Raw genomic sequence first — 25,143 nt, forward strand, 5'->3', positions numbered from 1 at the left:
GTGGATTGGGCCATTTTTTCGTTTGTTTCCTTGCACTACCTTGCTAACGTGGGAGACAGTGACAAAGTATGATAAATAAATAAAACATAAAACTAATCCACTGAGGCTTAAATTATCTTATTTTCAGTGTTATTCAAAATAAATATCAAAATTATTTCGTAACTCAGATAAAAATTGGATTTGAGGAAAAATCCATTTCATCCTATTCAGTACCTCTAGCAAACAAAATGAAAAGGTGTACAAAACTACATATATTGGACCTGCCTTAACAGAAGAAAAGATGTAAGTTACAAACCTTTAGTGCTAGAAGCTTGGACACAATGATTTCATCCTTGGCATGAGCAGCAATGAAGAGTGCTTTACATTCATCATCTCTGGCATGGCTTTTTAGTAACAGGTCCAGCATTCCCAAGTCTCGATTACGGCATGCTTCAACCAATGCGGTCGAACCTGATGGAATTTTGTTAGTTTTTTTGGTAAGACCTAAGCATACTGCAACTTCTTTGTATAAGCAGCGTTTAACTTTCAATTAAATAACAATTCTACGTTTTGGAGCAGGTTGCTATTTCAAAAGAAAACTGAGCATGCTAAAAAGACTGAAATAATATATGAGGAAGCTGAAACATATCAATCATAGAATTTTTTATACTCTTAGTCATGGAGTTATATATACTACATCAATTAACCTTAGTACATCAAAGAACTCTGTAAAAGAGTTGTCAATGTAGAAAGTGGTAGTAAGAGTAATCACCCCAACATACAATAAAAGAATGTATAACATCTTATACCATTTACAAAAATTGCTAAACTGTAATGTAATACTTTCCAACAGATTTCCTTACCAAGAAAATTTTTTTGAAAAAAATCACGTATGGTAGTCTTAGTGAAGTTATTACTAAACACACATATAGCAATAAGTTATTTATGCAGAATGAGGTGTACCTAAGATATACTCCACCAGACATGAACATAATAAATCACACAAGGGTGGATGAGACAGCAAATTACACAGTGCAGGTGCTTTCTTCAAAAGTAAGAAGGCTCTTTCTTTAGAAATACATTATGTTATGTCTCCCTCTATAGAACGGGGAACATATTTTCTTTGCTTTCAGTGCTTTAAGTCCTTGTATCCTTATTACTATGTTTCCCTCCTATGGAGGGAGACAGACTGTTCTGCTGTTCCTTTCTTCTTTTAATTTTTAATTGTTTCCATTAAGCAGAATTTGTATTCTCAAATATAGTGATGATGCAAGTGACAAGTTTTTCAGTTAAAATATGCCTCTTCTTAAAACATAAGTTTTCATCTCAAAAACTCTAGAGCTTTCTTCTTCTTTTTTTGTTGTTTTTTCTTTTATATTTCATCCAAAGTCTGGCCTTGGTTGAGTTCTTTCATTTGTAACTTAACCCTTTTAGGAAAAAACAAACATCATAATCGGCTCACCTAAATCAAATGAAAAATTATTATTATTATACTTGATCGCCGTTTCCCGTGTCAGCGAGGTAGCGATATTACCTATAAACTATAAATACTCTTGAAGTGTGCATGCCTACATATGATTTGGAATATGAACTGTCTTAAAAAAACATTTACCTGTGAAAATGTACTCATCCTCAGCTAGTCTGGCCATCTCATCGTCGGGCAAGTACACACGTAGATTGGGATTGGCTCCTGCAGCTAAGAGCATGGACACAATGCTGTGATGTTTGTTCTTGACAGCAATGTGTAATGCTGTCTCTGTGGATATGCAATTATGCAATATTAATATAAATTCTTTATATTAAGTCCATAAAATTATCATCCTCTACTAAGAACCTATGTTCGTCAATGCACGGTGCAAGCTCCATTATTGTTCGCATGAGTTAAACAAGGCTTCATCACTGTTACATGCACTATCCAGCATGCTGGTCCATACATCAGAACAAACACACATACCTTCACAGTATGTACAAATGACCAGTCATGAAGTTCCCTTCAAGCCCAATTAGAAAAAATTCTATTACTTGCAAAGCAGGTATGACATGTGGGCTAATATTATCCAATGGTGGATTTTGGAATTACAAAAGTTTTATTTATATTGTTTGTCAACTATCAATGACTGACATTTGGTTGTTCAGAGTGGAAGGGTTACTACATATGATTATACAGATGAAAAATTTCTTTGAGTTTTATCCATTAAGAGCCTGGACAAGAGTTATCAGCAAAAGTGTTTATGCCCTGCTTGTAGTTTCAGAAGACTGGTTATGACTATATCATAAACTATTATGCAGTTCATGCATGTGATTAAAATCCAGAATAAGCTAAGAAGCTTCTGTTTTCTAGAGTTATAAAAAGAAAGAATAAATTACCATGTTTTTACCTCACCTGTGGTGCTATTACAGTACATATCGATGTCAAGTGGTGACAACATGTTGTCTTTTTGGTTGCTGTCTGTTCTGACTAGGTTAAGCTTTGACATCAGTGCTTGAATACCCCCAGAAATCCGGTGTTTAGTTGGGCTGGTCACTTCATCACTCTTCTCTGCAACTTCTGCACTTGAGTTGATGCTCGTTTTTGTGTTTTCTCTGCTACTAGACTTTGAGTCATTACTACTATTGTCCTGGTCTTTTAGGTGTTCTTCCTTCTCTAGTTCTTCTTTGGTCTGAAAAAATATACAGCATATATCTATTACTATTTTTCTAAAACTACCCAATGACCTCTTTCTAAGAAAGGGTCCTAATGTTACCCATGAACTCCTTTTAAAGGCTGCCTTCTTTCTCCTATACTTGTTCGCAATATTCCACGTCAACAAAGTAGCACCAGGAACAGATGAAGAATGGCCTCATCTGTTCTCTCCACTTACAGCACTAGCTGAAAAATGGGCCCTTACCCAGAGCCAAGCAACACCCACCTCTCCATGGCTTCTGCTAGCCATTTCACATGCCCTGCTTCAGCCCACTGACAGCATGTTGCTCTCTATGTGACAACACTAAAAGTTGTTCGATTCTCTGCATGGTGCACACCCTCCTGCTCATTCTGGCTTGATCACCCAAAGCTTCTTCAACTCCATTCTTATTTTTTCTACTTCCTTGTACCCTCCACTTCTGATAAATATACCATCTAAGTCAGTCCCTCCTTTCTCATCCTCTCCATGTGTGCCCAAAGCATTTTAGCACATCCTCTTCAGCTTTCACAAAGATGCTCTTCTTGCTACCACAACTCTCACCTAGCTTTTCATTTCTTATCTGATCAAACCTCCTCATGTGACATACTGTCCTCAAGCATTTTATTTCTAACACATCTAACCTTTTCTGCACTTCTTTTACATTGTATCCATTTTCTATTCTACCCCTACAGCATCTTTGGATCTAATGTAGCATCAAACAAACACAATGATTCCTTTTTCCGCGCATGCCTTAATGCACCCAAGACAAGTTTGTTACAGTTAAACAGTTTATAGAGTATAAATTTTTTCCTTCCATGATCGACATTTCAAGGGAGATTCATATCTCTGTGTACTTACGTATCTACAGCTTTTTCCATATTTCTCTCAACCCAAACAATTGTCAACAGTGAAAGAGGAAACTAACTTTTATTAATGAAAAAAGAAGGAATAATTCAGCAGCAGCTAATCTACAGAATCATCTGGAAGGAAGAAAGCTTAAGAATTATATTTTGTTAAGTGAAATTCATTAAGTTGGTATTCTTTAGTCCAAAATCCCTTGTGGTGAATTCACTAAGTGCATAAGTATCAAGATATCAAATAAAAACCTCGTTTCAGAGTGAACAGCATTTTTTGAAGAGATTAGTACAAATAATGGAAATAAAGTACTTATGTTTTACCTGTGTAAAAGTGCCAGTGCTGTTCTTACATATTCTTATAGTTTTGTGTAAATTTCTGTTATAAGAAAATTTTTCAATCAGTCTTAAAAGTACATTCAATAGAAAAATCTTAATGTAACTTATCATATTTACTATATTTAAGACCCCATCAGCAAAACTGAACGAGGTTCCACTATATGGTGTATATCTACTTTTTGGGGGAACCATCCAACCTAGAATCATCACTGACTTGAAGGGAGTTCACCCTTTTCAATGTGTTACTGTTTTACTTTTTGCAGAATCTGTGCTAACCTTTTGCAAATAAACTACAAGAAAATGGTATCTCTCTTACAACCTGAGAAAATCCCAAGTTGGATAGCATATACTGACCTTCACTCTAGTTCCTTGTACTTTATGCTTGAGAAGAAGGTCTACAAGCTTTTGATTCCCAACATAACAGGCAAGGTACAATGCACTCTGTCCTGTTACATCCTTCATGTTAATGTCAAAAGCCATCTCATATTCATACTGTCCTGTCTTGTCCCTGCATAAAGTAAGAATAGTCATCTATTAATGAGGTAAGAGAAAGCTGACTTTGCAGATCAGATTAAAACCTCAAAGACACTCACAAAGCTATGTAAATAAATCTTTACACTAAACAAATACGACAATTTTGTTTGCTATATCAATTCATTCTGATTTCATCACTCAATGGAATGTTTGTGTGCATTGTAATGTGTGGTGTGCATAAAAGCAAGAAAGATAGATAGTATATATATCATGGCTGGAATTATGAGAGTAGATACAGAACAAAATGAACTAAGGAAACTGGTGTGAATATACTGTTACAGAGATGGAAGCCTTCCATGATGGTATGGATATGCAGGACACCTGAAAAAGTTTAAGGGTAGAGCAACTTAATACAAAAATGCTTTATGAATGAATATGGATTATGTGGAAGGAAAAATTTTTCTATTTTGTGTGCATGGGTGGAAATGCAATGGAAACATGTAACAAACCAACATGAAAAATTAAGAAATGTTTACATTAGTCTGGAGACACCATTCACATTATTACACTGGACATGTACTTAGGATGTGTTTGAGTGTGAACTGAGAGGCTGCATGCAAGTTTACCCTATGAAAATGGTAGTAGTCAAAAATGAAAAACAAATAAATAAAGCCTGATTTCAAATACTGAGCATAAATATTTGAAGGCTTTTCAGAGGGATTTGTCATGTCTCAATTGTAAGTCTGGTAACATTTTACATAATTGGAGGCTTGATTTAATAAAAATGCATGATAGAATAATATACATTGCACACTATAAGAAACAGAAGCATTCATGATAGATCAGCAAACATCTGCTATTAAGTGCTGGTGAAACTACACACCATCTGGCCATCATGTACAAAATTCCTTATGCATATCAAATTTCCATGCTTCATGATTATACTCTTACGAAATTTTTACCTTTACATCCTTCATATATGGTAGAAGCTGAACTTTTAAAATGACTGAACAATAAAAAGTAAACACAATACTGACCAGTACTTGCGCAGTGAATCATCTGGGTAAGGAAACTTCAGCAGCAGCTCTAGAACTGCTGCATGACCATTGATGATGCAAGCATGCAGAGGCAGCCACCGTTCTACTGTGGAGACACTCACCAGGGTTGGGAATTTCTGCAAGTTCGTCAATACAAAGTCCTTCAGAAAAGAAAACAATTTCAATAATCTCCAACATTTTTTACCAAAGTCATTATGATTATATCATTTTCTCTTGAGGGAATATGCCTCTATGGCTGGATTAATGGTCCTTCAAGTAATTATGCATTTTTCTTTTAGTTCTGAAAAAAATAGAATGGTTGTGAACTGTTTACTTATATCTAATAAAATGGGTATCATTTAAAAGTGATTCTTTGAATGACAAACTAACATAAGCAGTTTTGTTAGTCATATGCTTGAAAAGTGATATATTAAGAAGAGTTACTTATCTTAAACAAAAAAGCACTCTAAAAGTGCAGGTGTCAAATAAAACATATTTCAGAGACTAGAAAGCCTACTTTGCATAATGAGCACTGTTACCTAATCTGAGTAACTGGATACTATAACATTATTTCTACTCAAACATTCCTCTATACCTCATTTGAATAATCTTATTTTTAATACTTATATACCATACACAATTTCTTTTCTATTCCTAAACCTTTCATACTAAAACTTTCAATCTAAACATCTTTTAAAGACACTATAATAAAACAATTTTAAACACACTTTAATTCAATGTCAGATATATTCTAATGTATCTTTCACATTTTAGCACTATATGTTACTTCCTATCTATCTTTGACACATCAAAACTACACTACTTCTATCTTTATACATTAACAATGGTAATTCCTACCTATTTTCTATGCTTCATCTGTAATTCCAAACATTTTTCAAATATTTCGACATTTCACAAAACTTACTAACTGATCAACTTTTAAACATTATTGTCGTCTAATTATCCTATATACTTGAGAAGTGTACATTACTTCCTACAAAACTGTTCTTTAAATTTCAGATATATAACACCTCATGAAAAAGTTTCCCATCTGTAATTCAAATCTCAACTGGAATACAATTTCTTACCAAAGACTGTTTCTTTTAATCTTTTACTCACTTTGAGCAGCATTTCAGCTATATCCCTACGGCCATAGTAGCAAGCAATATACAGAGGTGAGTATTTTGTGACAGGATGGATCCTGCCATCTGCCCCATGGTCCAGCAGCAGGCGCACCATTTCACGCTGACCCTCCTCACAAGCCCTATGAATACACGACTCCTTAAGTACCTAGAGCTTCATTTACTAATACTTATGGCATCTGCATAAAATGGTGTGGTTAATTCAACTTTTGTCTTTGTTATGTTATTTGATCTTATCTAGCCAGTTTTGGCCAAAGGGACATTAGACTTGATCTCACTGTGGCAAGGTGGAATGCTACATCTTGCCTGGACAACATTTATTAACGATTCTAACTTAACTGATCTCTCTTGATCTGATACAACAATTATTGGCCAGCTATATTTCTTCTTAAATGACACATGACTGGTTGTGTAAGATTTGAGTCTGACTATTTGTCTTGAGTGAATTTTTCACATAGTTTGTGAATCTGCAATATGTTCATATAAATATCATCTCCATCACTCTATCAATCAGCAATGTAAGTGCAACCTAAATCTTTTATCCTAATTTAGTCGAGTGAAAATAAATATGTTCCTGGAAAGGGATGAGGAAATAACCAACTTTAAGCCAACATACATCTGATTTCTTGTCCCAAAAAGCTGCAAGTGTTGTAATCCACCATCCTGTATGGACATCAGGGAATAACTGAAAAATTTTCTTGCTAGGTAAAAAAAAAGAAAAAAAAGTATGATGACAACGCAAGGGGGAGTTTTGCTTGAAACGGTTGTCCTTGATTGGTGATTAATGAGAAAACCAAATCATTCAAAAAAGAAGGTTTGTCCTCCTGTTCCAATTGAGCTGGTAATTCAGAAAGATGCTGTCTTTAAACCCAATAAAGGCTCAGATAATCTCTTTTACATATGACTGTATGGGCAAGAAGAAACAAGATTCTCACTTTTTATTTTATAAACATGAAGAACGAAACATATAGTTTCTCCTTTACACAATAATTTCAGAGCTTATACCTACAATTATACTAATACGATGGTGCATTCAAAGAATATGAAACAGTGATTTTTAATATAGAAAATTCAAAATGGGTTATTCAGGCTCCTTTCTAATGAGGCTTTAGACAATACGTAAATGGGCTAAAAGCTGAAAAGAAAATTATGACTAAAAACTTCTTAAAAAATAATAAGTATTATATCTTTCTTTCATACTATTTGCCATTTCCCGGATCAGCGAGGTAGCGTTAAGAACAAAGGACTGGGCCCTTGAGGGAATATCCTCACCTGGGCCCCTTCTCTGCTCCTTCTTTTGGAAAATTAAAAAAAAAAAGAGAGGGGAGGATTTCCAGCCACCCGCTCCCTTCCCTTTTAGTCGCCTTCTATGACACGCAGGGAATATCGTGGGAAGTATGAAATTAATCAAAAACAAAATACAGGTTTCCTCATTTTAAACAAGTTTGCTTTAAAGATTTTCAAAGTTGATAAATTTGATTTTCGAGACCAAAAATTCAATATAAATGGTGTGGTTCAGAATTAAAATATATACCGTGAACATGAGAGATGCTACAAATGCTGAAGGATATATTTATTTTACACAACTGGAACAGATACTTTGAATTCAAAGTTAAAGAGACTGGCAAGATCACACTCACCAAGTTTGTGAGGTTGGCTGGTATGCAGCCCATTTGGTGGTCTACCTTACATTATCAAACATCAGTTCACATGAAATACTTCTTTTCGAGAGAGGAGCTAAGAAATAAGACAATGATCAACTGTCAAACTCAAGTGTGTAAATAATAACCAGAGGAAGAAGTAATTCAACAAAGAAGACAAAGAAAGTGATTTTGCCTTTGTGAGCTGCTGATCCTGATAACTCACTATCTCATACATTTTAAGGGTCCAATTTATCCCAAATGACAACCATTCCCTTTGATGTATTTTGACAAGGTGGGGGCAACCTGGGGGCCATATCAAAATGAATCCGGTGGCAACTGCTGTTGTCTGGTCATGAACAATGTTTAAAAAACTATAGCTATTTGTAATATTAATTCTTTTGATGATTTTTTTTCAACATGTTTTTATCTGTAATTGACTGTTCTATGATACACATAATCAAGACTGAATCTGAAAGGGAGAGAAAAAGAACACCAATACCATAATTAATGATGTTTCTTTCACTATTATCTTATACATTTGCCTTTCTCCTTATTCTCCACCATAATAATAATCTCAGTTCAAAAAGATATTAAAGTATAAAAAACAGCAACAAAGCACAAGGGGGACACTTCCCAGATAACAATGTGAGTGGCACATATCTAACTTGGTGGAGGACACTGGATACGTGCAAAAAGAGAATGAGTAACATCTTGCATATCATCTAACTTCAATACATAAAAAAACAACAAACGAATAAAAAAAAAAAAAAATGGGGGGATTTTCAAGTGTGATGACAATGCTTTTTTTGTGAATCTTAAAAAGCAATGACAAAGCATTTGTTACTGATAAGTTAACATACATTTTTTTGGAAGACGAGACTGTCATCACTGGTTCATTACAGTGCTAAAAGCTGTTAGCTTTAAATAATTTGCTTTGAACACCATTTTTCAGGAATGAATAACTTGTTTAAAACTGGGGATGCTGGTACTGTAGTCTTCCTGGAAATATGCAATTTCCAAAATTCTTAGAATAACATACTTGAAAAGTAATGTGTTGGATCCATTTGGTGCAGAATTGATGATGATCTGTGCCTCAGCACCCAAGTCTCGCAAGATGGCCTTAGCTCGCGATACATCCCCCCTGCTGCAGGATTCACGGAGGGCAGAATGCAGTTCTTGGCGAGCAAGTTCTCGTGCATCTGAAAAAGAAAAAAAAAATTCAGAAAAAAAGCCAAGAAAACATGCTAAGAAAAGGTTTATTTTGTATAAGTTATTTAAATGATTCTTAATTTCATGTGTTCCTAAATTTGCACACACAAAAGAAGTGCTCAATACCACAAATAGAGTGGCTTGCCAGTTATGAAAATCTGCTTTTGCCCACTGGTTATAATCATCATAATGCAACTGATGGAGCTTTTCTGAGGGATTCCGATACAAAGGTTCATGAGGTTATTCACAGAAATTAATTTTCCATGTCCAGTTATGACTACCCTCTAAGTACTTGTTAGCAAGAAATGAGCCTCTCAATGGATTTAAGAAATACAGTGAAAGAATAATAAAGTGTATGGTAAAGCATCTTTATTCCTATCTAAAATCAAAAGTATGTATATGATGCAGTATTTTGTATTCCTAATTTGTGTTAAACTTCATTCACAAAGTCACAATACCAGCAGTCACCCTTTTAATACCCTTGTAAAGCATCAGTGGCAAAACTAATTCCCCTGTCATATACCTTCACTATTCACAACGTTCAATACTAAATGTGAACGAAACAACCATTATAGAAATATTCACCAACTTACTGAGCATGAATAAGCAGATCTTTCATGAAATAATAGTAATCTGAATGACTGTAGATGAACACAATCTTTGTGGATATCATTATCCTTCGCTGCAATGTAACATACAACGAAATCATTACGGGAAAAACAATCAAATCTTATTAAATCATAATTGTTAATAAGATCAGATCATGAATACAAAAAAATGGCTCTCATGAAACTGCCAGCCGGGCAGTGAGTTCAAATTTCGCGGGTGTGCGCGCGCTGGACGCCCCGCCCGGCTGGTGTGGAGCTGCGTGCGGCGGCGGCACTGGCGCCTGACGCTGACCACACCACAACAAACGTTCACCCGAGACGCTTCTCTTCCACGTTCCTGGGGATCAATGGACAGAATTCAGCATTGATTTACAACCTGACGCATTACAGAGGCCATGGCAAAGCATCATCCAGATCTGATCTTCTGCAGGAAGCAGCCAGGAGTAGCTATCGGCCGTCTGTGCGAGAAATGCGACGGCAAATGTGTGATATGTGACTCTTATGTGAGGCCGTGTACCTTGGTACGGATCTGTGACGAGTGCAACTACGGCTCCTACCAGGGACGTTGTGTCATCTGTGGAGGGCCAGGTAGGTCCTATCAATTGCAGTATCATCCATAAATGAAGTCAGGAATCCTAATTTCCTTAACACGAGTCGAACAAAATTATTCTAGCTATGAGCATGGCCCATGGCATGGCTTAAATGTGGAACCTGAATTAATTGTTGTGCTTGTTATGCCGACTACACGATACCGGTGGGTCAAGCGTTGTGTTGATAACTAGGGTATAAAATTCCATGTGGACCTTCTCTGATATGAAAAAAAGTTGGAGGGAGGGCCTCCGGTTAATGGGTTAATGGAAGGTTGACTGGTATGACTTGTTTTAACGTAACATTCAGTCTTCAAGGTGGGACTGGATATGAAGTCTCAAAACATGGACTTTTTGCAGGTTGAAATTAATTGAACCATCAAAATTAACATTTTATGAATCTTTGTAGAAAAAAAGTTTATTCAGAGTAGATAAATACCTGTAAAATTATGAAATCACAGGAAAAACAAACAATGAAGTATAATTATTAAGTATTTAGCAATGGCAATGCAATTTAAGGTCATTACAATAAGACCATGAGGTTAACATACCAGCAATAATTTTACACAGCTAGAAATCAACAAAACATGTGAGAACCTCTGCTTCTTTCCCCTAGGGATTGAGATTTATTTAAATTTTCAACAATTAAGTCTTGCCAAGTGCTCACGAATGTTTGCTGGAAATGATTTCTATATTGGGAAGTGAAGTGTTTGTATGAGGGTTCAAATCTCCTAAAGTTAGATGTAAACAGGTTCAGTGGTGTAACAGCTAGCATTCCTGACCATAGGATATATACATACATATATATATATATATATATATATATATATATATATATATATATATATATATATATATAAAATCATTGCTTATGCTAACTGGGATATTTATCAATGTGGCACCTTCAGTCTTATAAAACATCAGTACCATCACTAATGTTTTGTAAGAAACACTTGTAGTCAGACAAGAATTATTGGTGGCTGCTGAGGATTTTATGTACAAATACAAGCTTTTCCTTGCTTTCCAGTAGTGGTCATAGGTTATGAATATCCAAAACTATCATGAATTTTGCTACACGTGCTACACTAATCCAGTTTTATATTTGTATGCAGTAATTCATTTTCTTTTAATCAGAGCTAGAGTTAACTGTATTTACTTGTACTTGCAGGTGTCTCTGATGCTTACTACTGTAAAGAATGCACGGTCTTAGAGAAAGACCGTGATGGCTGCCCAAAGATTGTCAACTTAGGCTCTTCGAAGACAGATTTGTTCTACGAGAGAAAGAAATATGGTTTTAAGAAAAGATGAACCAAAGGCATGGATACTACTTCATATAACTGTGATTGTGAATTACATGTTTACAGAGGGACTGATCTTTTGATCCTATTTTTTATTGATATCAAAATAAAACAATAATGGTATTAAAAAATAAAATATTGATATTTTTTGAAGTTTCATATCCCATATGCAATTACTGTACTGATATAATCTTGAAATTATACTACCAGGGATGTGGCCATGGTAAAGTTAAGATTGTAAGAAAATAACAAAAGAATATGAATGGTAAAATAGTGAAAAACTTTAGGATGATTAAATCCCACATTTAAAGCACTGAAATGCTACTTACAGTACATTAAAAACAATTCGTTAAGGGCATTAACTACCAAAATCTGTACAGGTCCACTGAATTCCAAATGGCAGCCAACTATGGGAATTACAGTTCAGCATATATATACATATGAGTAACTTCACCCGAACTTTTAAAAGGTGGATGCTCTATCTTAACGTAAGGAAACAATACAGTACTGTGAAAGTCAGGTAAATCAAGGCACTGACTTGTACTCATTCCTTGAAAGCTCTTAAAGGTATGACAACGAAGGCTGATTTTTTTCAAATGTTAACTGAGCCAGGTACCCATTTCATCGGTCAACCCTTAAGGGTGGATGAACAGCTGTGTGGACCGACTGCCGCAACCTTGGGTGGCCCGTGAATGCGTTGCAGCCAGGAACGCTAACTACTACATCACGGGAGTTCAAATTTGACCTAATTCCAATGATTTCAAAATTACTGTGACCAATAGTGAGACGTTTCTAAACTTGACGATTTAGAAAAGGATGCAGTAGGAAAATAGGTTTCAGGGCTTAGGCATTTATATATCTATAGCAACATCAACACTCCAGACAAACCCTCCTGCGGAATTAGGGCAAGGCAGACCATGTGAATGTGTGCTCAAGAAATGTTAATTAAACGTCGAGACGATAGACCCTACGGTCTCAGAATGATCATGAACACTGGGTGTTAATATTTTTCAAATGGCTCATCTACCTCGCAAACGCGGGAGACAGCGACAAAGCAAAATAAATAAATAAATAAATATGGCTAAAACTGGACTACCTTAATGACCCCGGTAGTCGATAACCCTAATATCAAATTACCAACCTATGACCACGGACCAATTTTTTCCCAAACTTAAGCTATGATCAAAGTGACGATTTCCTGTGGGTCGTGTCAGAATACAACATGACTACCATTGCGTGTAATGTAAGCAGTTACGGTTGCTGATTTCATGAAATGGATACTGATTGGATTAAACACACCGTCAACATTCATCTGGTATGAAACGAATTCGAAGTTGCCAATGATGTCACACCCGAGGCGGACGTGCGGGCGGGCAATACCCTTTTTCTGGTGATGGTTCATTTTTGGCAACTGCATCCTCGCTCAGCGGTATGCAGTACATTTGTACACTGATGTACTGCACTAGAAAGGAAAAAAAAAAAAAAACTTTGTCTCTGCTTTCCCTGACGTATTCTCTCGTCTTTGCCTCCATTTTTTTTTCTTTCCAATTTCAAATTGCTTACTGGGACAATCCTTATTTCGGTGGCTGCTTTACCTTTACGTAAGGCAGTCAAGCGATTAAGTGTTTTTCTCAACCCTTCAATAAGCTGATACGGCCCTTATGTGTGATCTTTGACCTTACCATTTAGGGTTAGGTCAAAAGGTCACGCTATCTCCGCTTTTGATAGGTTCTTAGCACACGATGGTGTGGCCATGGGCAATAATCTATGACTGGTGAAATTTCAGCTCTGGCCCTCCATGCTTAATTTAAAGTGTTGGGAAGGGCATATAATCACATGAAAATAATGAACACGAGAAAGTTCTGATTAGAAACTATGGACTCTTGCATTCTACTAAACATGGATGATTACAGTAACGCCAGAGAGTAGTGTACAACATGTGATGATACTGGAAATCTGAGTATTATAATTACATAACTGGAGACAAAGAAACTCACCTTGCTGGAGAACTGGATAGTCGAAGAAATAGGAGAAAGCATCTGACGCTTTCTCGACAGAGGATTTTTCCATCATTGTTAAAGTCCTACATCTTTCGTCAACGCTGTGTCTCCTGGCCAACGTAGCCGTCTCGCTGGCACTTCTGAAGAGCGTTAGGCTGGATGCAGAGCTTCTCCTCGCGAAGGACGGAGGTTGATGCTGCTGCTCCGGGCAGTTTCTCCTTTTAAGCCTCGGTGTCTCTACGGTGCTGGACCGCTTGTTGCTCTGCCCCGAAGAACACAAATCATTAAACGCCCCAGAAAATGTATTTCGCTTACTATCGTAACTTAACGTGAAATCCGACGCACTGGCTCTCCGCTGCTGCAGCCTGGCCTTCAACGACTCACTCCGGCTCGGCGGCTGGCTGTCGTTCTTCAGGTTCCACGACAGGCGCCACAAGTTGAAACGCTCGGTGAAGCTGCTCCTCCTGGACGACGGGGCGCTAGAAACATCGTCACGCTGCGAGGCCGAACAAGCGCTGCCGGCGTCACTCTGGCCGTCATCCTGCCTCTCCTCATTTATCTGATCGGAAGCGTCGTCCATTACGCTAGCATCAATGACCTCGATTTTCCCAGTTTTACTCAGTCGAACCCTCGAGGACTCTTGGGCATCGACAGAACTCCGCCTACTTAGCATTTTTGGCTCCTCCATGCTGGTGAAACGTGGCCAAGGTATGCCACACGTCTCGTCGTCCTGAGCTTCCGAGGCAGGATCCCCGCATTCAACAGCCGACTCGGGTACCGCCGCTACGCCTGCCACATCCTGAGAGGCTGTCCCCAGACTCTGGGTACTCTCAGTCGTTTCACAGATTTTCTGTAGCGCCTCGCTAATTACACGTAGGGCATCTGTTGCTTTTCCCACAAATCGGGAGTCACCGGCGGCCTCTTCGACAACAGACCCAACAGATCCTGTTGTGGTTATCACGTTGTCCTCGATCTTGTTCACATCGGTGGGGAGTGACGCTACGAAGTCTTTCACAATCCCACCAAATATAGCGGCGCCTCTCTCCAGGCCTAGGTCTTTCACATTCACCGGCACCCCGTCGGGGGACTCCGCGATGCACTGTCTGATGCTCTTCTCCACAGTCTGGCTGCAGATGTTCACCAAGTTATCGAAGTTAAACCTGCCAGATTTTCTTTTCCAGTCATTACGGTCCAAATTCAGCCTCGTATGTAACCCACTATGATGAGCATCTCGAGACTTGTAATCTTGGCTTTCAGCCGGCGAGACCTTTAGTCCTCTCATGCCTCCCAGCCATGGCTGACCGTGGTTCCCCTCGCTGTTAGTTTTCCAGTCATTAGTTCTAAGTTTGAGAAGCGCCTTGTCTTGACTCCAATGACGCTCTCTACGTGGAAGATGCTTTTCGTTCTCGTATTTCAAGGAGTCGATGGCTTCAGACACGCCCTCTGGGTGGCTTATAATTGTACTGACGTTCATATCCTGGAAGGTTGACCATCGGCCGGAGAATCTAGCAGGCAGACTTCCACGGCGGAGGATGGCCACGCTACGATCTGGAGTGCCTGGGATCTTCCTCTCGCTACTCCTGTTGCCCTGCCGCCTCAACTCGGGTGAATCTCTTTGGCTTATGTTTTCGGTGAACTCACTGGTATCCTTCGTCCCGCCTCCCAAGGCATGCTGTTTTGTTCCGGAGGGGCTTTTTGGAAGTGTTCCAGAGGGGCTTGCTGGAGGAGTTCTAAAAAAGTATGCTGAGCGTATTCTGGAAGGGCTTGCTGGAAGGGTTGCAGATGGACTCGCTGGAAGCGTTCCAGAGGGGCATGCTGACGGTGTTCTGGAGGGGCTACCTGGAAGGGTTTCAGATGGGCTTGCAGGGAGGATTCCTAATAAGCTTGCTGGAAGCTTTCCAGAAGGGCATGCTGACTGTGTTCTGGAGGGGCTACCTGGAAGGGTTCCAGATGGGCTTGCACGGAGGATTCCTGATGAGCTTGCTGGAAGCTTTCCAGAAGGGCATGCTGACTGTTTTCTAAAGGGGCTTAGTGGAGGTGTTCCAGAATGGCATGTTGGACGTGTTCCAGAGGGGCTTGATGGAGGTGTTCCTGAATGACACGTTAGACGTGTTCGAGGGGAGGTCGGTGGTGTCCCAGAAAAACGTGTCTGACGTGTTCCGGTGGTCCTAATTATATCTTTTGCACCTGAGTTCTGGAGGCCTACAGGAACGCCCCTGGTCAAGCTACTGCCACTGGGAGGATGAATATCCCTCTGCTTCCACATGTCTCTAACCATCTGGACATTGCGACGCTGCAACTCCACTTCGTGAGGCGTCTTTCTGTCTACTGCTCTGCTGTCCTTCTCCACTCGCTTCAACTCACTGTCAGTTTTCACACCCACAGTCTCTCGCTTGGGAGTATCTGTCTTGGCATTCCTTCGCAAGGCGTCCTGCTCTACGAACCGCCAGCAGTTATCAGAGACGTCGTACTTTCTGTAGCTGATTCCCACGACATTCTCGCGTCCATCTTCCTCCTCACTATCCTCACTGCTTTCTCCGGTGCATTTGGTGTAGTGCTTGCCCGTGCGCAGATCCTGCCCTGTTCTCCCTGTGGGGTGTCTCCCGCGCCCCGTGTTCGACACTTTGTGCTCTACGCTGGACTTCGACAGTTCATCACTTGGTCTCGGTTGTTTCCTTGGGCTGTGATGAGCCGTGTTTCTCCAAGATGTCTCCCGAGATATGTTGTGTTTGGTCTTGGCAGCGGCGACTGGAGTATAAGCGCCTGAGGTGCCATCGCTGGAGCGTTCAGCGCCGGCAGAATTGTTTGTACCGTCTGTGGATTGAGACTTCGGACTCTGGCTGGGGATGTGGCATGTGGGCAACGGGATCCTGGTTCTGGAGGTGTCAGTGTCGTGCTTGCTGGTCCTCGGGCTGTGACCCGGGCTGTCAATGACTGGTCTGTATGACGTACCGACAACATCTTGCTCGCTCACCTTCTTCGCCTGCCTCTTGGCCCTTGGAGCAGAGTTCCCACCCGTCGGGGCACCGCCTTCAGCATGGGCGTTGGCCTTCCTCCTCACGCAACATTTCCTGACGAAGGTCGGGGTATTTCTAGCGTCGACGTTCTTGTCGCTGTCACTTGAGCGTGATCCCGAGAATTTCCTTCCTAGTTTAGGCGTTGGCAGGGGGCTATCTGTCTCTACAAAGTTCGCCATGTTTGTTTCATGGTTGTGTAATCACTGAACTTAATCCATAAGTCTACATTCGGCTGAAACAACGTACGATAAAATGATACACAAATTTTCAACTACATACGCAGACGCCTGGACTCAGATGCTGTAGGAAGCTGCTGTATCTGCCACTAGCATCAGAAGCCATGGCTTTACACTGAACGTGAATGTGCGGACTTTGACGCTACGATACCTACATTTTAAGTAACGACACATTATTCCAAACATACTATTTGCGATGAATCTCGGTGACATATCACGAGTTTCAGGAAGATATCAAACGTTTGATTGAGAGACTCCTTATCTATTCCCAAGGGTAGATGGGATGAGCCTCCAAACAGACATCATAAGTTTCAAAGGTCGAAATTCAGTTCACACACGCACACAAACCCCACGTTTCAGAGAAGTAAAACTCCACTAACATCCTCAAGTTTCACGGGGATGAAGTCCCAACAACACACACTCCCAAGTCCCACTGATAGAGACAGATCCAGCGCTAGACACCGTCCTGGCTTCACTGAGAAACTAAAAGCTTGCTTGGGACGGCGTGGGCTCTTACCAGGACCCGGCTTTGTGCAAGTAGCAGGTGAAGATAGGGAGAGTCAGGCAGGTGGTGCTGGGGAAGCCATACATCTGACCCAACCTCCTCAAACTACAGGTAAGGAAGGGGCTGCTTACCCCTCACTGTCACGAAGTTGGTTACTCTCGACCAAACGGAATCATAAAACACGCAATCAATGTCAAGTTAATCTTAAGCTATTAAGGATTTAAGATAAGTAAAGGATGAGTGCACCTTCTGTTATATGAAACTTGTTGATTGAACAAACCCAGATTATCCATGAATATGAATTAAAATTACGCAATGGCAACGATTATGTTTGATGAACTTGATCTGGGACACAGTGACTATACAACTTGCAAGTTTACTATTAATAAGTATCGTTAAGATTCGAAGAACTTTCCCTGCGTAGGTCATCGCAAGAGTACGGTGGGTAGGGCCTCCAGGAGGAAATATCCACAAGCAACGGGAGTCGGGCGTATGGGGATCTTATAGTCTTCACACTAGGGACTACGTCACAACCTTACTTTAAAACTAGACAGCATGGATGCTACTATCCCACGACCCCTGAGAATCCCCGAAGAATTCTTATCTTTTTACTAAAATCAAACTTTACTGTTCGACGCAAAAAGTCACAACTGAAAGAAGTCATAAACAAAAATGTCGAAAAACGTCGCTTCACGATGGTCAGTGTTGGGGTTTGTTGATGCTGGGAGGGCTCGTCTCTGATGCCAGGTCCTGGCCAGAGTCACACACGATCAGAAACCCTCAGCGGCCACATCCAGGCCAGGAGGCCTCGCGAGGCACATAACTACAATCCTCAGTTTGCAGGCGCACGACCACCACACCTTCAAGGATCATCGTCACTCAAAGAATGGCATCTAATCTGCCCTTTACATGAATCACGGCGTCTGTATTTCCATCAATCCATGTGACTGCAGTGCGCTTCAATCAACTTTCACATTTCGCTGCTTTCATTTCAGTCACCTCTCCTCTTCCACCAGTACACAAAATGACTGAACCACAACAATTTCTTCTCCCGTCCCCTCCTTGCAATACGCCACCTGTACATCCACGAGAACCGACTAAATACGCACTCAGTACAGACCACGGCGGTGATGCGATAAGGTGTGGGGTCGGTCGGTTGTGTGCGCGTCGGAGGAATGAGTCGGGCAGCACACCCGCGTACGCCGAGGTCGCGACGAGATTTGACTGCAGCGGCACCCAGGTAAGACACTGCCTGACGCCACGTCCCCGGGGAGTACCACTGACTGGTACACCCCTTCCCCACATATACCCCCACCCATCTCCTCCCCACAAACACCCCTCCCCATCATCTCTCATCCCTTTATTTACAGTCACTAACGCCGAGCCTGACGGCGTAAATCTGGACCCAGATCAATGCAAGAGGAACTGGCAGGAACACACAAGACGAACATACATATATAATGGGAAATGAGACTAAAGTATGGGTACCACAAATGACTGAAGCACACAGGTAAGGGCACCAAGAATGACGGCAGCACACAGCTAAGGGAACAACGGCTGAAGGCGGTACACTTTTAAGGGCACCACGAATGACGGTGGCACACAGCTACAGGCTGTGACCAGGTTGGGTTAAGCAGCCGAGTGTGTGACGGTGCAGACACTACAAAGATCAGCTCCACAACACTAAACAAAAGCCAGTTACATAACTGCGTAATATCTTTTTTCTTTCCCTGGCTAATACCACAGAAGGTGATATGCGTTGCGTTTACTGTCCACATCTCCACACCTTCAACATGGCGCTCACCCCACACCGATTCTCCCAACGTCTACTGAAGAACTTGCAAGATGATCTGAAGTGACGTGCCACAAGAAGGCGTCCCCTATTTGTGCCAAGAAACATCTAAAAAAAGAAGAAAAAGGTATTCCTTAAATAGGCAAACTGAGAAAGGAAGACGAGGTAACGGAAGGGTCATGTCGTAGGTCATGCTATAATACTCAAAGGTCAAAGTGTCGTGTTCATGTTTCGTTCCGCTGTACTTTCGCTTTAAAAGAAATAGGTATTTGAAAAAAAAAAAAAAATCAGAAGAGTGCGCAGTGTACCTTACAGGTTAGTGTTCGGCCCTGTTCGTAATGCAAAATCATATCTTTCACTGCTAAGCTCAAACCTTAAATTTCAAATGCGAAATGATGATATTGATAAAATCAAGTACTGTATATTTTTTCCTAAATTCTTACAATAATTTTCAATAGCAGTGCTATATCTATTTTCTTCTAGCAAAAATAAAGTTTAAAGGAAAACAGTAGAGATGCCTGGACGAATATTCCATTATAAGCTTATTTTCTTAATTTTTCAAGAAAAACGACTCTAATTTTTCGAATTTGAGAGGCCCTCCGGCTTTATCCAATATACGAAAACTAATGTTTAAGAAATGTTGAATTTGGAGGATAGGCTTTCCTCCTACAACTCGAAGCTGGGACAAACCTCATCGACTAGGCTGTTTGAGGCCACGGCTCGCTGCAGTCTGGCTAATCAGGTAAACTGTGAGCAAATTTGTCTAAGCGAGTTACCAGCAACTCTCCCACTACACTCTGTTCATCAGCTATGAAATGCTACCTTGTGCTAATTTATGTGAAATTCAAAACAGCATCTGATATGCTGCCTGAATAGGCACCTCAGTGGGAATAAACAGTTTCCTTCTCAACGATATATTTTAGTTGACGAATATTGCTACGAACCCTTTCGCTTTTCTCTGCATTTACTTAAGGAATGGTCAACTCCACCTTAAGGCCTGATTTTCACTAGCTACTAAAGTCATCACATACGCTAAATTTACGGGAAATAACGTTACGATAATAATCTGAAGAAATATAAAGGTATTACGGATCATAAAGGCATGCAAGAGCTTCCAGTGTGTGTGTGTGTGTGTGTGTGTAACATCCAAAGGATCAGCTAACCCACTGGTGGTTATGTCACGTGTCACACCCTCATCAAGTCGTTGCTGGCACAGCCATTATGTTAAGATCACTGTGAAAATATAATGATATTGATTAATCATCCTGGCACAGCGTAGTTACTCTCGCCCATCCTGGCACAATGAAAGATTTTGCAGAAATGACAAAATTCTGACCATACTTTCACTAACACTCAAATGCTATATGAATTACTGTAAAACAAGATACTGCACGAGGTAAGTCATTCTCAATGTTGGCCAGGTTAAGACAACGGTGAGTCTTGCATGGTGTTGACTAGCTACAGGACGAACGATTTGACTTCCGCGTACGCGCAGTCGTCAGCTGGGAGGTCGTGCGTGAGGTCTGGTCTGCCCGTTCAAGTAACAAGAATATTTCACTAAAATCCTGAAGATAAGATCACGGAAGTCGACCACAACGAGTATATCGAAAACTAAATACATAGAGACGTCAGGAACAAAAAGGGAACTTATCTCAACATTAGAGTTATGTTAATCGACAGAGGACAATAGTCAGGAATGACAGGAGAGTCTCACAGAAGCGCTCACGTGTTTGGTAAGGTTACATTACAGAGCTCACGTATATCTTGGCATTATCAAGCACCACATAATACCTCTAGGATCTCTCCGCCTCTTTATCAACATGGTATGGCTGCAGTCTACAGAAAAATACAGTACATATAATGACGATACATCCAGTGTATAATTGTTCCTGAGAGATGAAACATTAATGAACAAGCCGGAGGGATCAGACTTACTTGCATCACGTGTCGTGGGATACGAACCCCGTAACCTAAAACCAGTATCATGATGTATTTCCACTGTTTTTTTTTTTTTTTTTTCATCTACCACGCCAGAGCCTCTCTCAAGCCAGGTGTCCGGCCGGAGAAAATTCTGACTACAACCGAACAACCAACTCACCGCCATTCATCTGGAGGCACAACATTCCTCTCTCATCTCCTCAGATGCTTACTAACGATCGTGTATAACTGGGCAATTTATGTCTCAGAGAAGATGTCAGGCTTTTTCAGACCAAAGTGTGTTTCGACACAAACCCGAATTTCGGTGTAGGATGAAGAGCTTCCACGACTTCCAGCAGCAGCAGATGTTGGACGAGACATAAGCAGAAGGTTGTGAGAGTCAAGTTACCACTGCAGCCCTGTTACTGTGGCTTCACCTCACCACCTATACAAACACACACACACACACATATACATCCATTACCATCACATACGCGAGTGAAGATCTTTTCTACAATAACACTCGACCGCCCTGATACTTAGCAAAGGGCCATCACGATAACGAGACTGATATACGAACGAATAAGATTAGCCAGTAAAACCGTTACAGGGTCCAGCAGTTTCCCCACAGAAAATTGGATTTCAAGTACCAAGGCAGAGCCCCTTTGAAACAAAAAAACGCTTGTTTAGCCTATCTAAACATCTCTAAAATCAACTGCGCAACGCATTCATTCAACAGCGGTGAATCTTCTACAAGAAACACTGACGCATACAATGGGAGGGAGACAAACTTGACAGGTGTCTTACGATACAATTACACCACCGAGGTTGGGTCGGGTTTGGAGGAGACACACACAACAGTGCGGAAGGATGACTGTAATAATCACTGTGTTGTTGCGAGACGATGTCACTCCAGTCGTACCCTCACCACGCTCCAGCAAGACCCCTGGAACACTGCTCGTACCCTCCTCACATTCAAGCTTGTTTAGGTGTCACGGAGGCCGGACCTGCTTCGTACACTCCAGCAGCGGAGTACTTTGTAAAGTTATGTATGGGTGCGAGCCATTTTGGAACCATGTTCTCAGTGCGGAGACCCATACTACGCTTCTTCACCACCAATAATCTACCACTTAGTTTTCTAATTTACCACTCAATTTTCCGCTTCACCACCACATATCTAACACCCAGTTTTCCTGCTTAATCATCAATAATAAAAGTGTCCAGCCTCATCACTAATGATAAACCACTTGGTTTCTCGACTCACCACCAATAATGAAACAATCCTTGCCCATCTTCAACATACGTATAAAAAACACCAAGTTTCCTTCACAACTATAACAAACCATTCAGTTTCCGTCACCATCATAACAAAACATTCAGTTTCCTTCAGCACAAACTATGAACAACTCAGTTTACTATGTAAAAAAAGGTGTTAACTAACAAAGAGTTCTTAAAACCCAAAGTGAATTTAAGTCACTTTACTAAAAGTAAACTTACGTACTATCTGCACGTAATTCGAGTCTTGTCGCTTCCATGCTCGACCAATGCATATGTGTGTTGCCATGATCAAGCGTCTCCGTACATTACGTTGCTTGTAGAGTGTTCCCTTCTGGGAAGATATAACGCAGTTTAACGGGCGTTTTCGGTCGTTTGGCTTGAAGAGACTTGCGGTAGGCTTATAAAACTTTTAATCCGGCTGGCTCTACCTCCGGCAAATTACCGAGTTATTTATGAATTCTTAAAACTTTTAATTCGGCACTACCTCCGGCAAATCAAGAGTTAAGCCTCTCTTTCAAAACTTTTAACCTCCAGGCATTAACCCTGGCAAATTACCGGAGGTATCTTTAAAACTTCTATCCTAGCATTACATCCAGCAAATTACCAGTTATACCAGGTACCAAGAAAATTATAAAAATCACAAACTTTCACTTATTACTTTCGAGCTTTTGAGACAGATTAGTAGGATATAAATTAAGAAAATTAGCATATACTCTAAGACGTTCTTAAAAACAAAAATATGTGAATTAATGCGGTTCCTAGACGGTTAACTTTTCCAGTTTCAACTAGAAAAAAAGAAAATTCCCTTGACTTTCAATTCTCAGCTCAATTTTGAAATATAAAATTCCTCTGCACGAATAATGCATCAACGTCCAGAGTGCACGCCAGAAATGAGGTGGGAAAAACGCAAACTCTTGAGCACGACGAGTGGCTTCGACCCTTGAAAACGAAGGTGCAACCGTTGGATATAAAGGCCTTAAAGGGTCAGGTTGAAGGTCAAGCTATCACACACCCAACACTCGTACCTTCGCGCCAACTGGTCGTACCGCACTGGCTTTCCGACAGCGCGGGGTCGGTCGGTTCGTGTACGACGGCCGCTGCGGAGGAGCCGGTGGAACTCGCTGATGACTGGAATTATCAAAGACGATGCTGGACGAACGACGGACGACAGCCAGCTGTAGCGAGGGTAAAAAGGAGTCCTGAACACGACCACACACGCATCCTGGGTCGTGTGACACATGTCTCTGGGCTGACCAGAAGGAGTAAGGGAGAAAGGCGGTTGGGGCTCAAATATACCAACTCATGGACCAAACTCGCTATATCTCCTTAAATAAAACACAAGACAACGAAATGAATATTCTATAAAGTTTATATGTCTCTCTCGATCCACCTACGGTGTATGAAAGTTACGTCATGGGCGACGTACACAACCGACAGAGCCAACGGTGTGTGTGTGTGTGTGTGTGTGTGTGTGTGTGTGTGTGTGTAACGTATTTCTCCTCTCGTCAAGACAGGAGGCTGGGTGCTGTAATCTGGTCACGCGCTGCACTGAGGCCCTCCCTGGCACTTAACCTGAACCTGGGGAGCTGGCTGCTCCCCCCCCCCCCCTGATAATTCCTCCTTTATTCCCAGGACGTGCAGGGGAAGATGCAGGAGGCTTAATCTCCCCAGACATAAGCTTCCCAATCCCATCTCCCCTCCCCTGCGCCCATCCTTCTCCCCTTCCCCAGCCACCCTGACTCTCCTCTCCCCTCCCTGGGATCGTGCCGGAGGGCGGGCACTGTGGATCCCAGAGCGAGGAACGTCACCATCATCCGCGTGAGGCGGGCATGGGACACGACACGCCACATCCATCGACCATGACCATTTAAGGTCGAGCAAGGTCCCCCCACACACACACTCCTCCTCAACCAACACTCCGGCCGTCATGCACATTGCCATGGTTTATGTGGCTCGAGAAGCGTGTCTAGGGAGGTCGAGATGGGACGAGCATGGGCAATCACGTCTCCTCGGAGACGATGGTACGACCCTTGAACAACACAACGTTAATCAACTCACGTAAAAAAATAAATCACCTCACGTCAAAAAAAAAAGACTATAACATAACACATTACAACACTGCTGAGTGACAACACAAAACACTGAAGTTTATCGAGTGGCTGTAATGTTATGACACGCGGGCCGGCACACACACACACACACACACACACACACACACAAGGATTACAGAGAAGGTGCGTCTATTGCCATGAGATTGGATCACCGTGAGCGTGTGTACCTTACCACAATCGCGTGCACGAAGGCTCCCTCACGTGCAGAAACCACGTGCGTGAGGCACCTGCTCTGTGGGAGAGGACCCGGTTACCAATGAAACACTGCTCATGGAAGTCACTCTAACCTCGAGATATTGACTTCCAAGGACCAGAGACTGCCATCACCACACCTGCAGCTGGGCATGTCCATGGATCATCACCACTTCTCACCTACACCTGAACACTACACCCCCCACGTCACCACGTGCACATGGACAGTACACTCCACGTCACCAACAACACCCTACAACTG

The 25,143-nt window shown here is 41.2% G+C and overlaps 2 protein-coding genes across 14 annotated transcripts in view; one reads left to right on the top strand and one right to left on the bottom strand.

Moving 5' to 3' along the window:
* The window catches only part of Lrrk (Leucine-rich repeat kinase), a 330,029-nt gene that overhangs the window by 60,992 nt on the left and 243,894 nt on the right, over positions 1–25,143 (bottom strand). For 8 of the 13 annotated variants that reach the window (XM_071690276.1, XM_071690275.1, XM_071690272.1 and 5 more), the window contains exons 1-8: positions 13,831–17,044; positions 9,171–9,330; positions 6,466–6,610; positions 5,347–5,483; positions 4,190–4,343; positions 2,363–2,639; positions 1,592–1,735; positions 296–450 (exon numbers count right to left, since the gene is read on the bottom strand). In XM_071690276.1, the coding sequence (XP_071546377.1) occupies positions 296–450; positions 1,592–1,735; positions 2,363–2,639; positions 4,190–4,343; positions 5,347–5,483; positions 6,466–6,610; positions 9,171–9,330; positions 13,831–17,029 (4,371 nt within the window). In that variant the 5' untranslated portion in view covers positions 17,030–17,044. Of the gene's footprint in view, positions 1–295; positions 451–1,591; positions 1,736–2,362; positions 2,640–4,189; positions 4,344–5,346; positions 5,484–6,465; positions 6,611–9,170; positions 9,331–13,830; positions 17,045–25,143 lie in introns of those variants that run through there. The other 5 variants (XM_071690282.1, XM_071690281.1, XM_071690280.1 and 2 more) reach the window with 1 other exon arrangement.
* On the top strand, positions 10,226–11,980 carry Phf5a (PHD finger protein 5a). Its single transcript, XM_071690299.1, has 2 exons — positions 10,226–10,536; positions 11,704–11,980. The coding sequence occupies exons 1-2, from the start codon at positions 10,344–10,346 to the stop codon at positions 11,841–11,843; spliced, it is 333 nt and encodes a 110-aa protein (XP_071546400.1). The 5' UTR covers positions 10,226–10,343; the 3' UTR covers positions 11,844–11,980.

The sequence above is a fragment of the Panulirus ornatus genome, chromosome 48 (genome assembly GCF_036320965.1).
Source record: "Panulirus ornatus isolate Po-2019 chromosome 48, ASM3632096v1, whole genome shotgun sequence".
Classification (NCBI taxonomy): Eukaryota; Metazoa; Arthropoda; class Malacostraca; order Decapoda; family Palinuridae; genus Panulirus; species Panulirus ornatus.

What these genes read in the sequence shown, in the direction of transcription:
- Phf5a (XM_071690299.1), top strand. Translation starts at nt 10,344, where the DNA reads ATGGCAAAGCATCATCCAGATCTGATCTTCTGCAGGAAGCAGCCAGGA. An exon ending in TGTCATCTGTGGAGGGCCAG is followed by an intron (nt 10,537 to 11,703) that starts GTAGGTCCTATC and finishes TTGTACTTGCAG; the next exon opens with GTGTCTCTGATGCTTACTAC.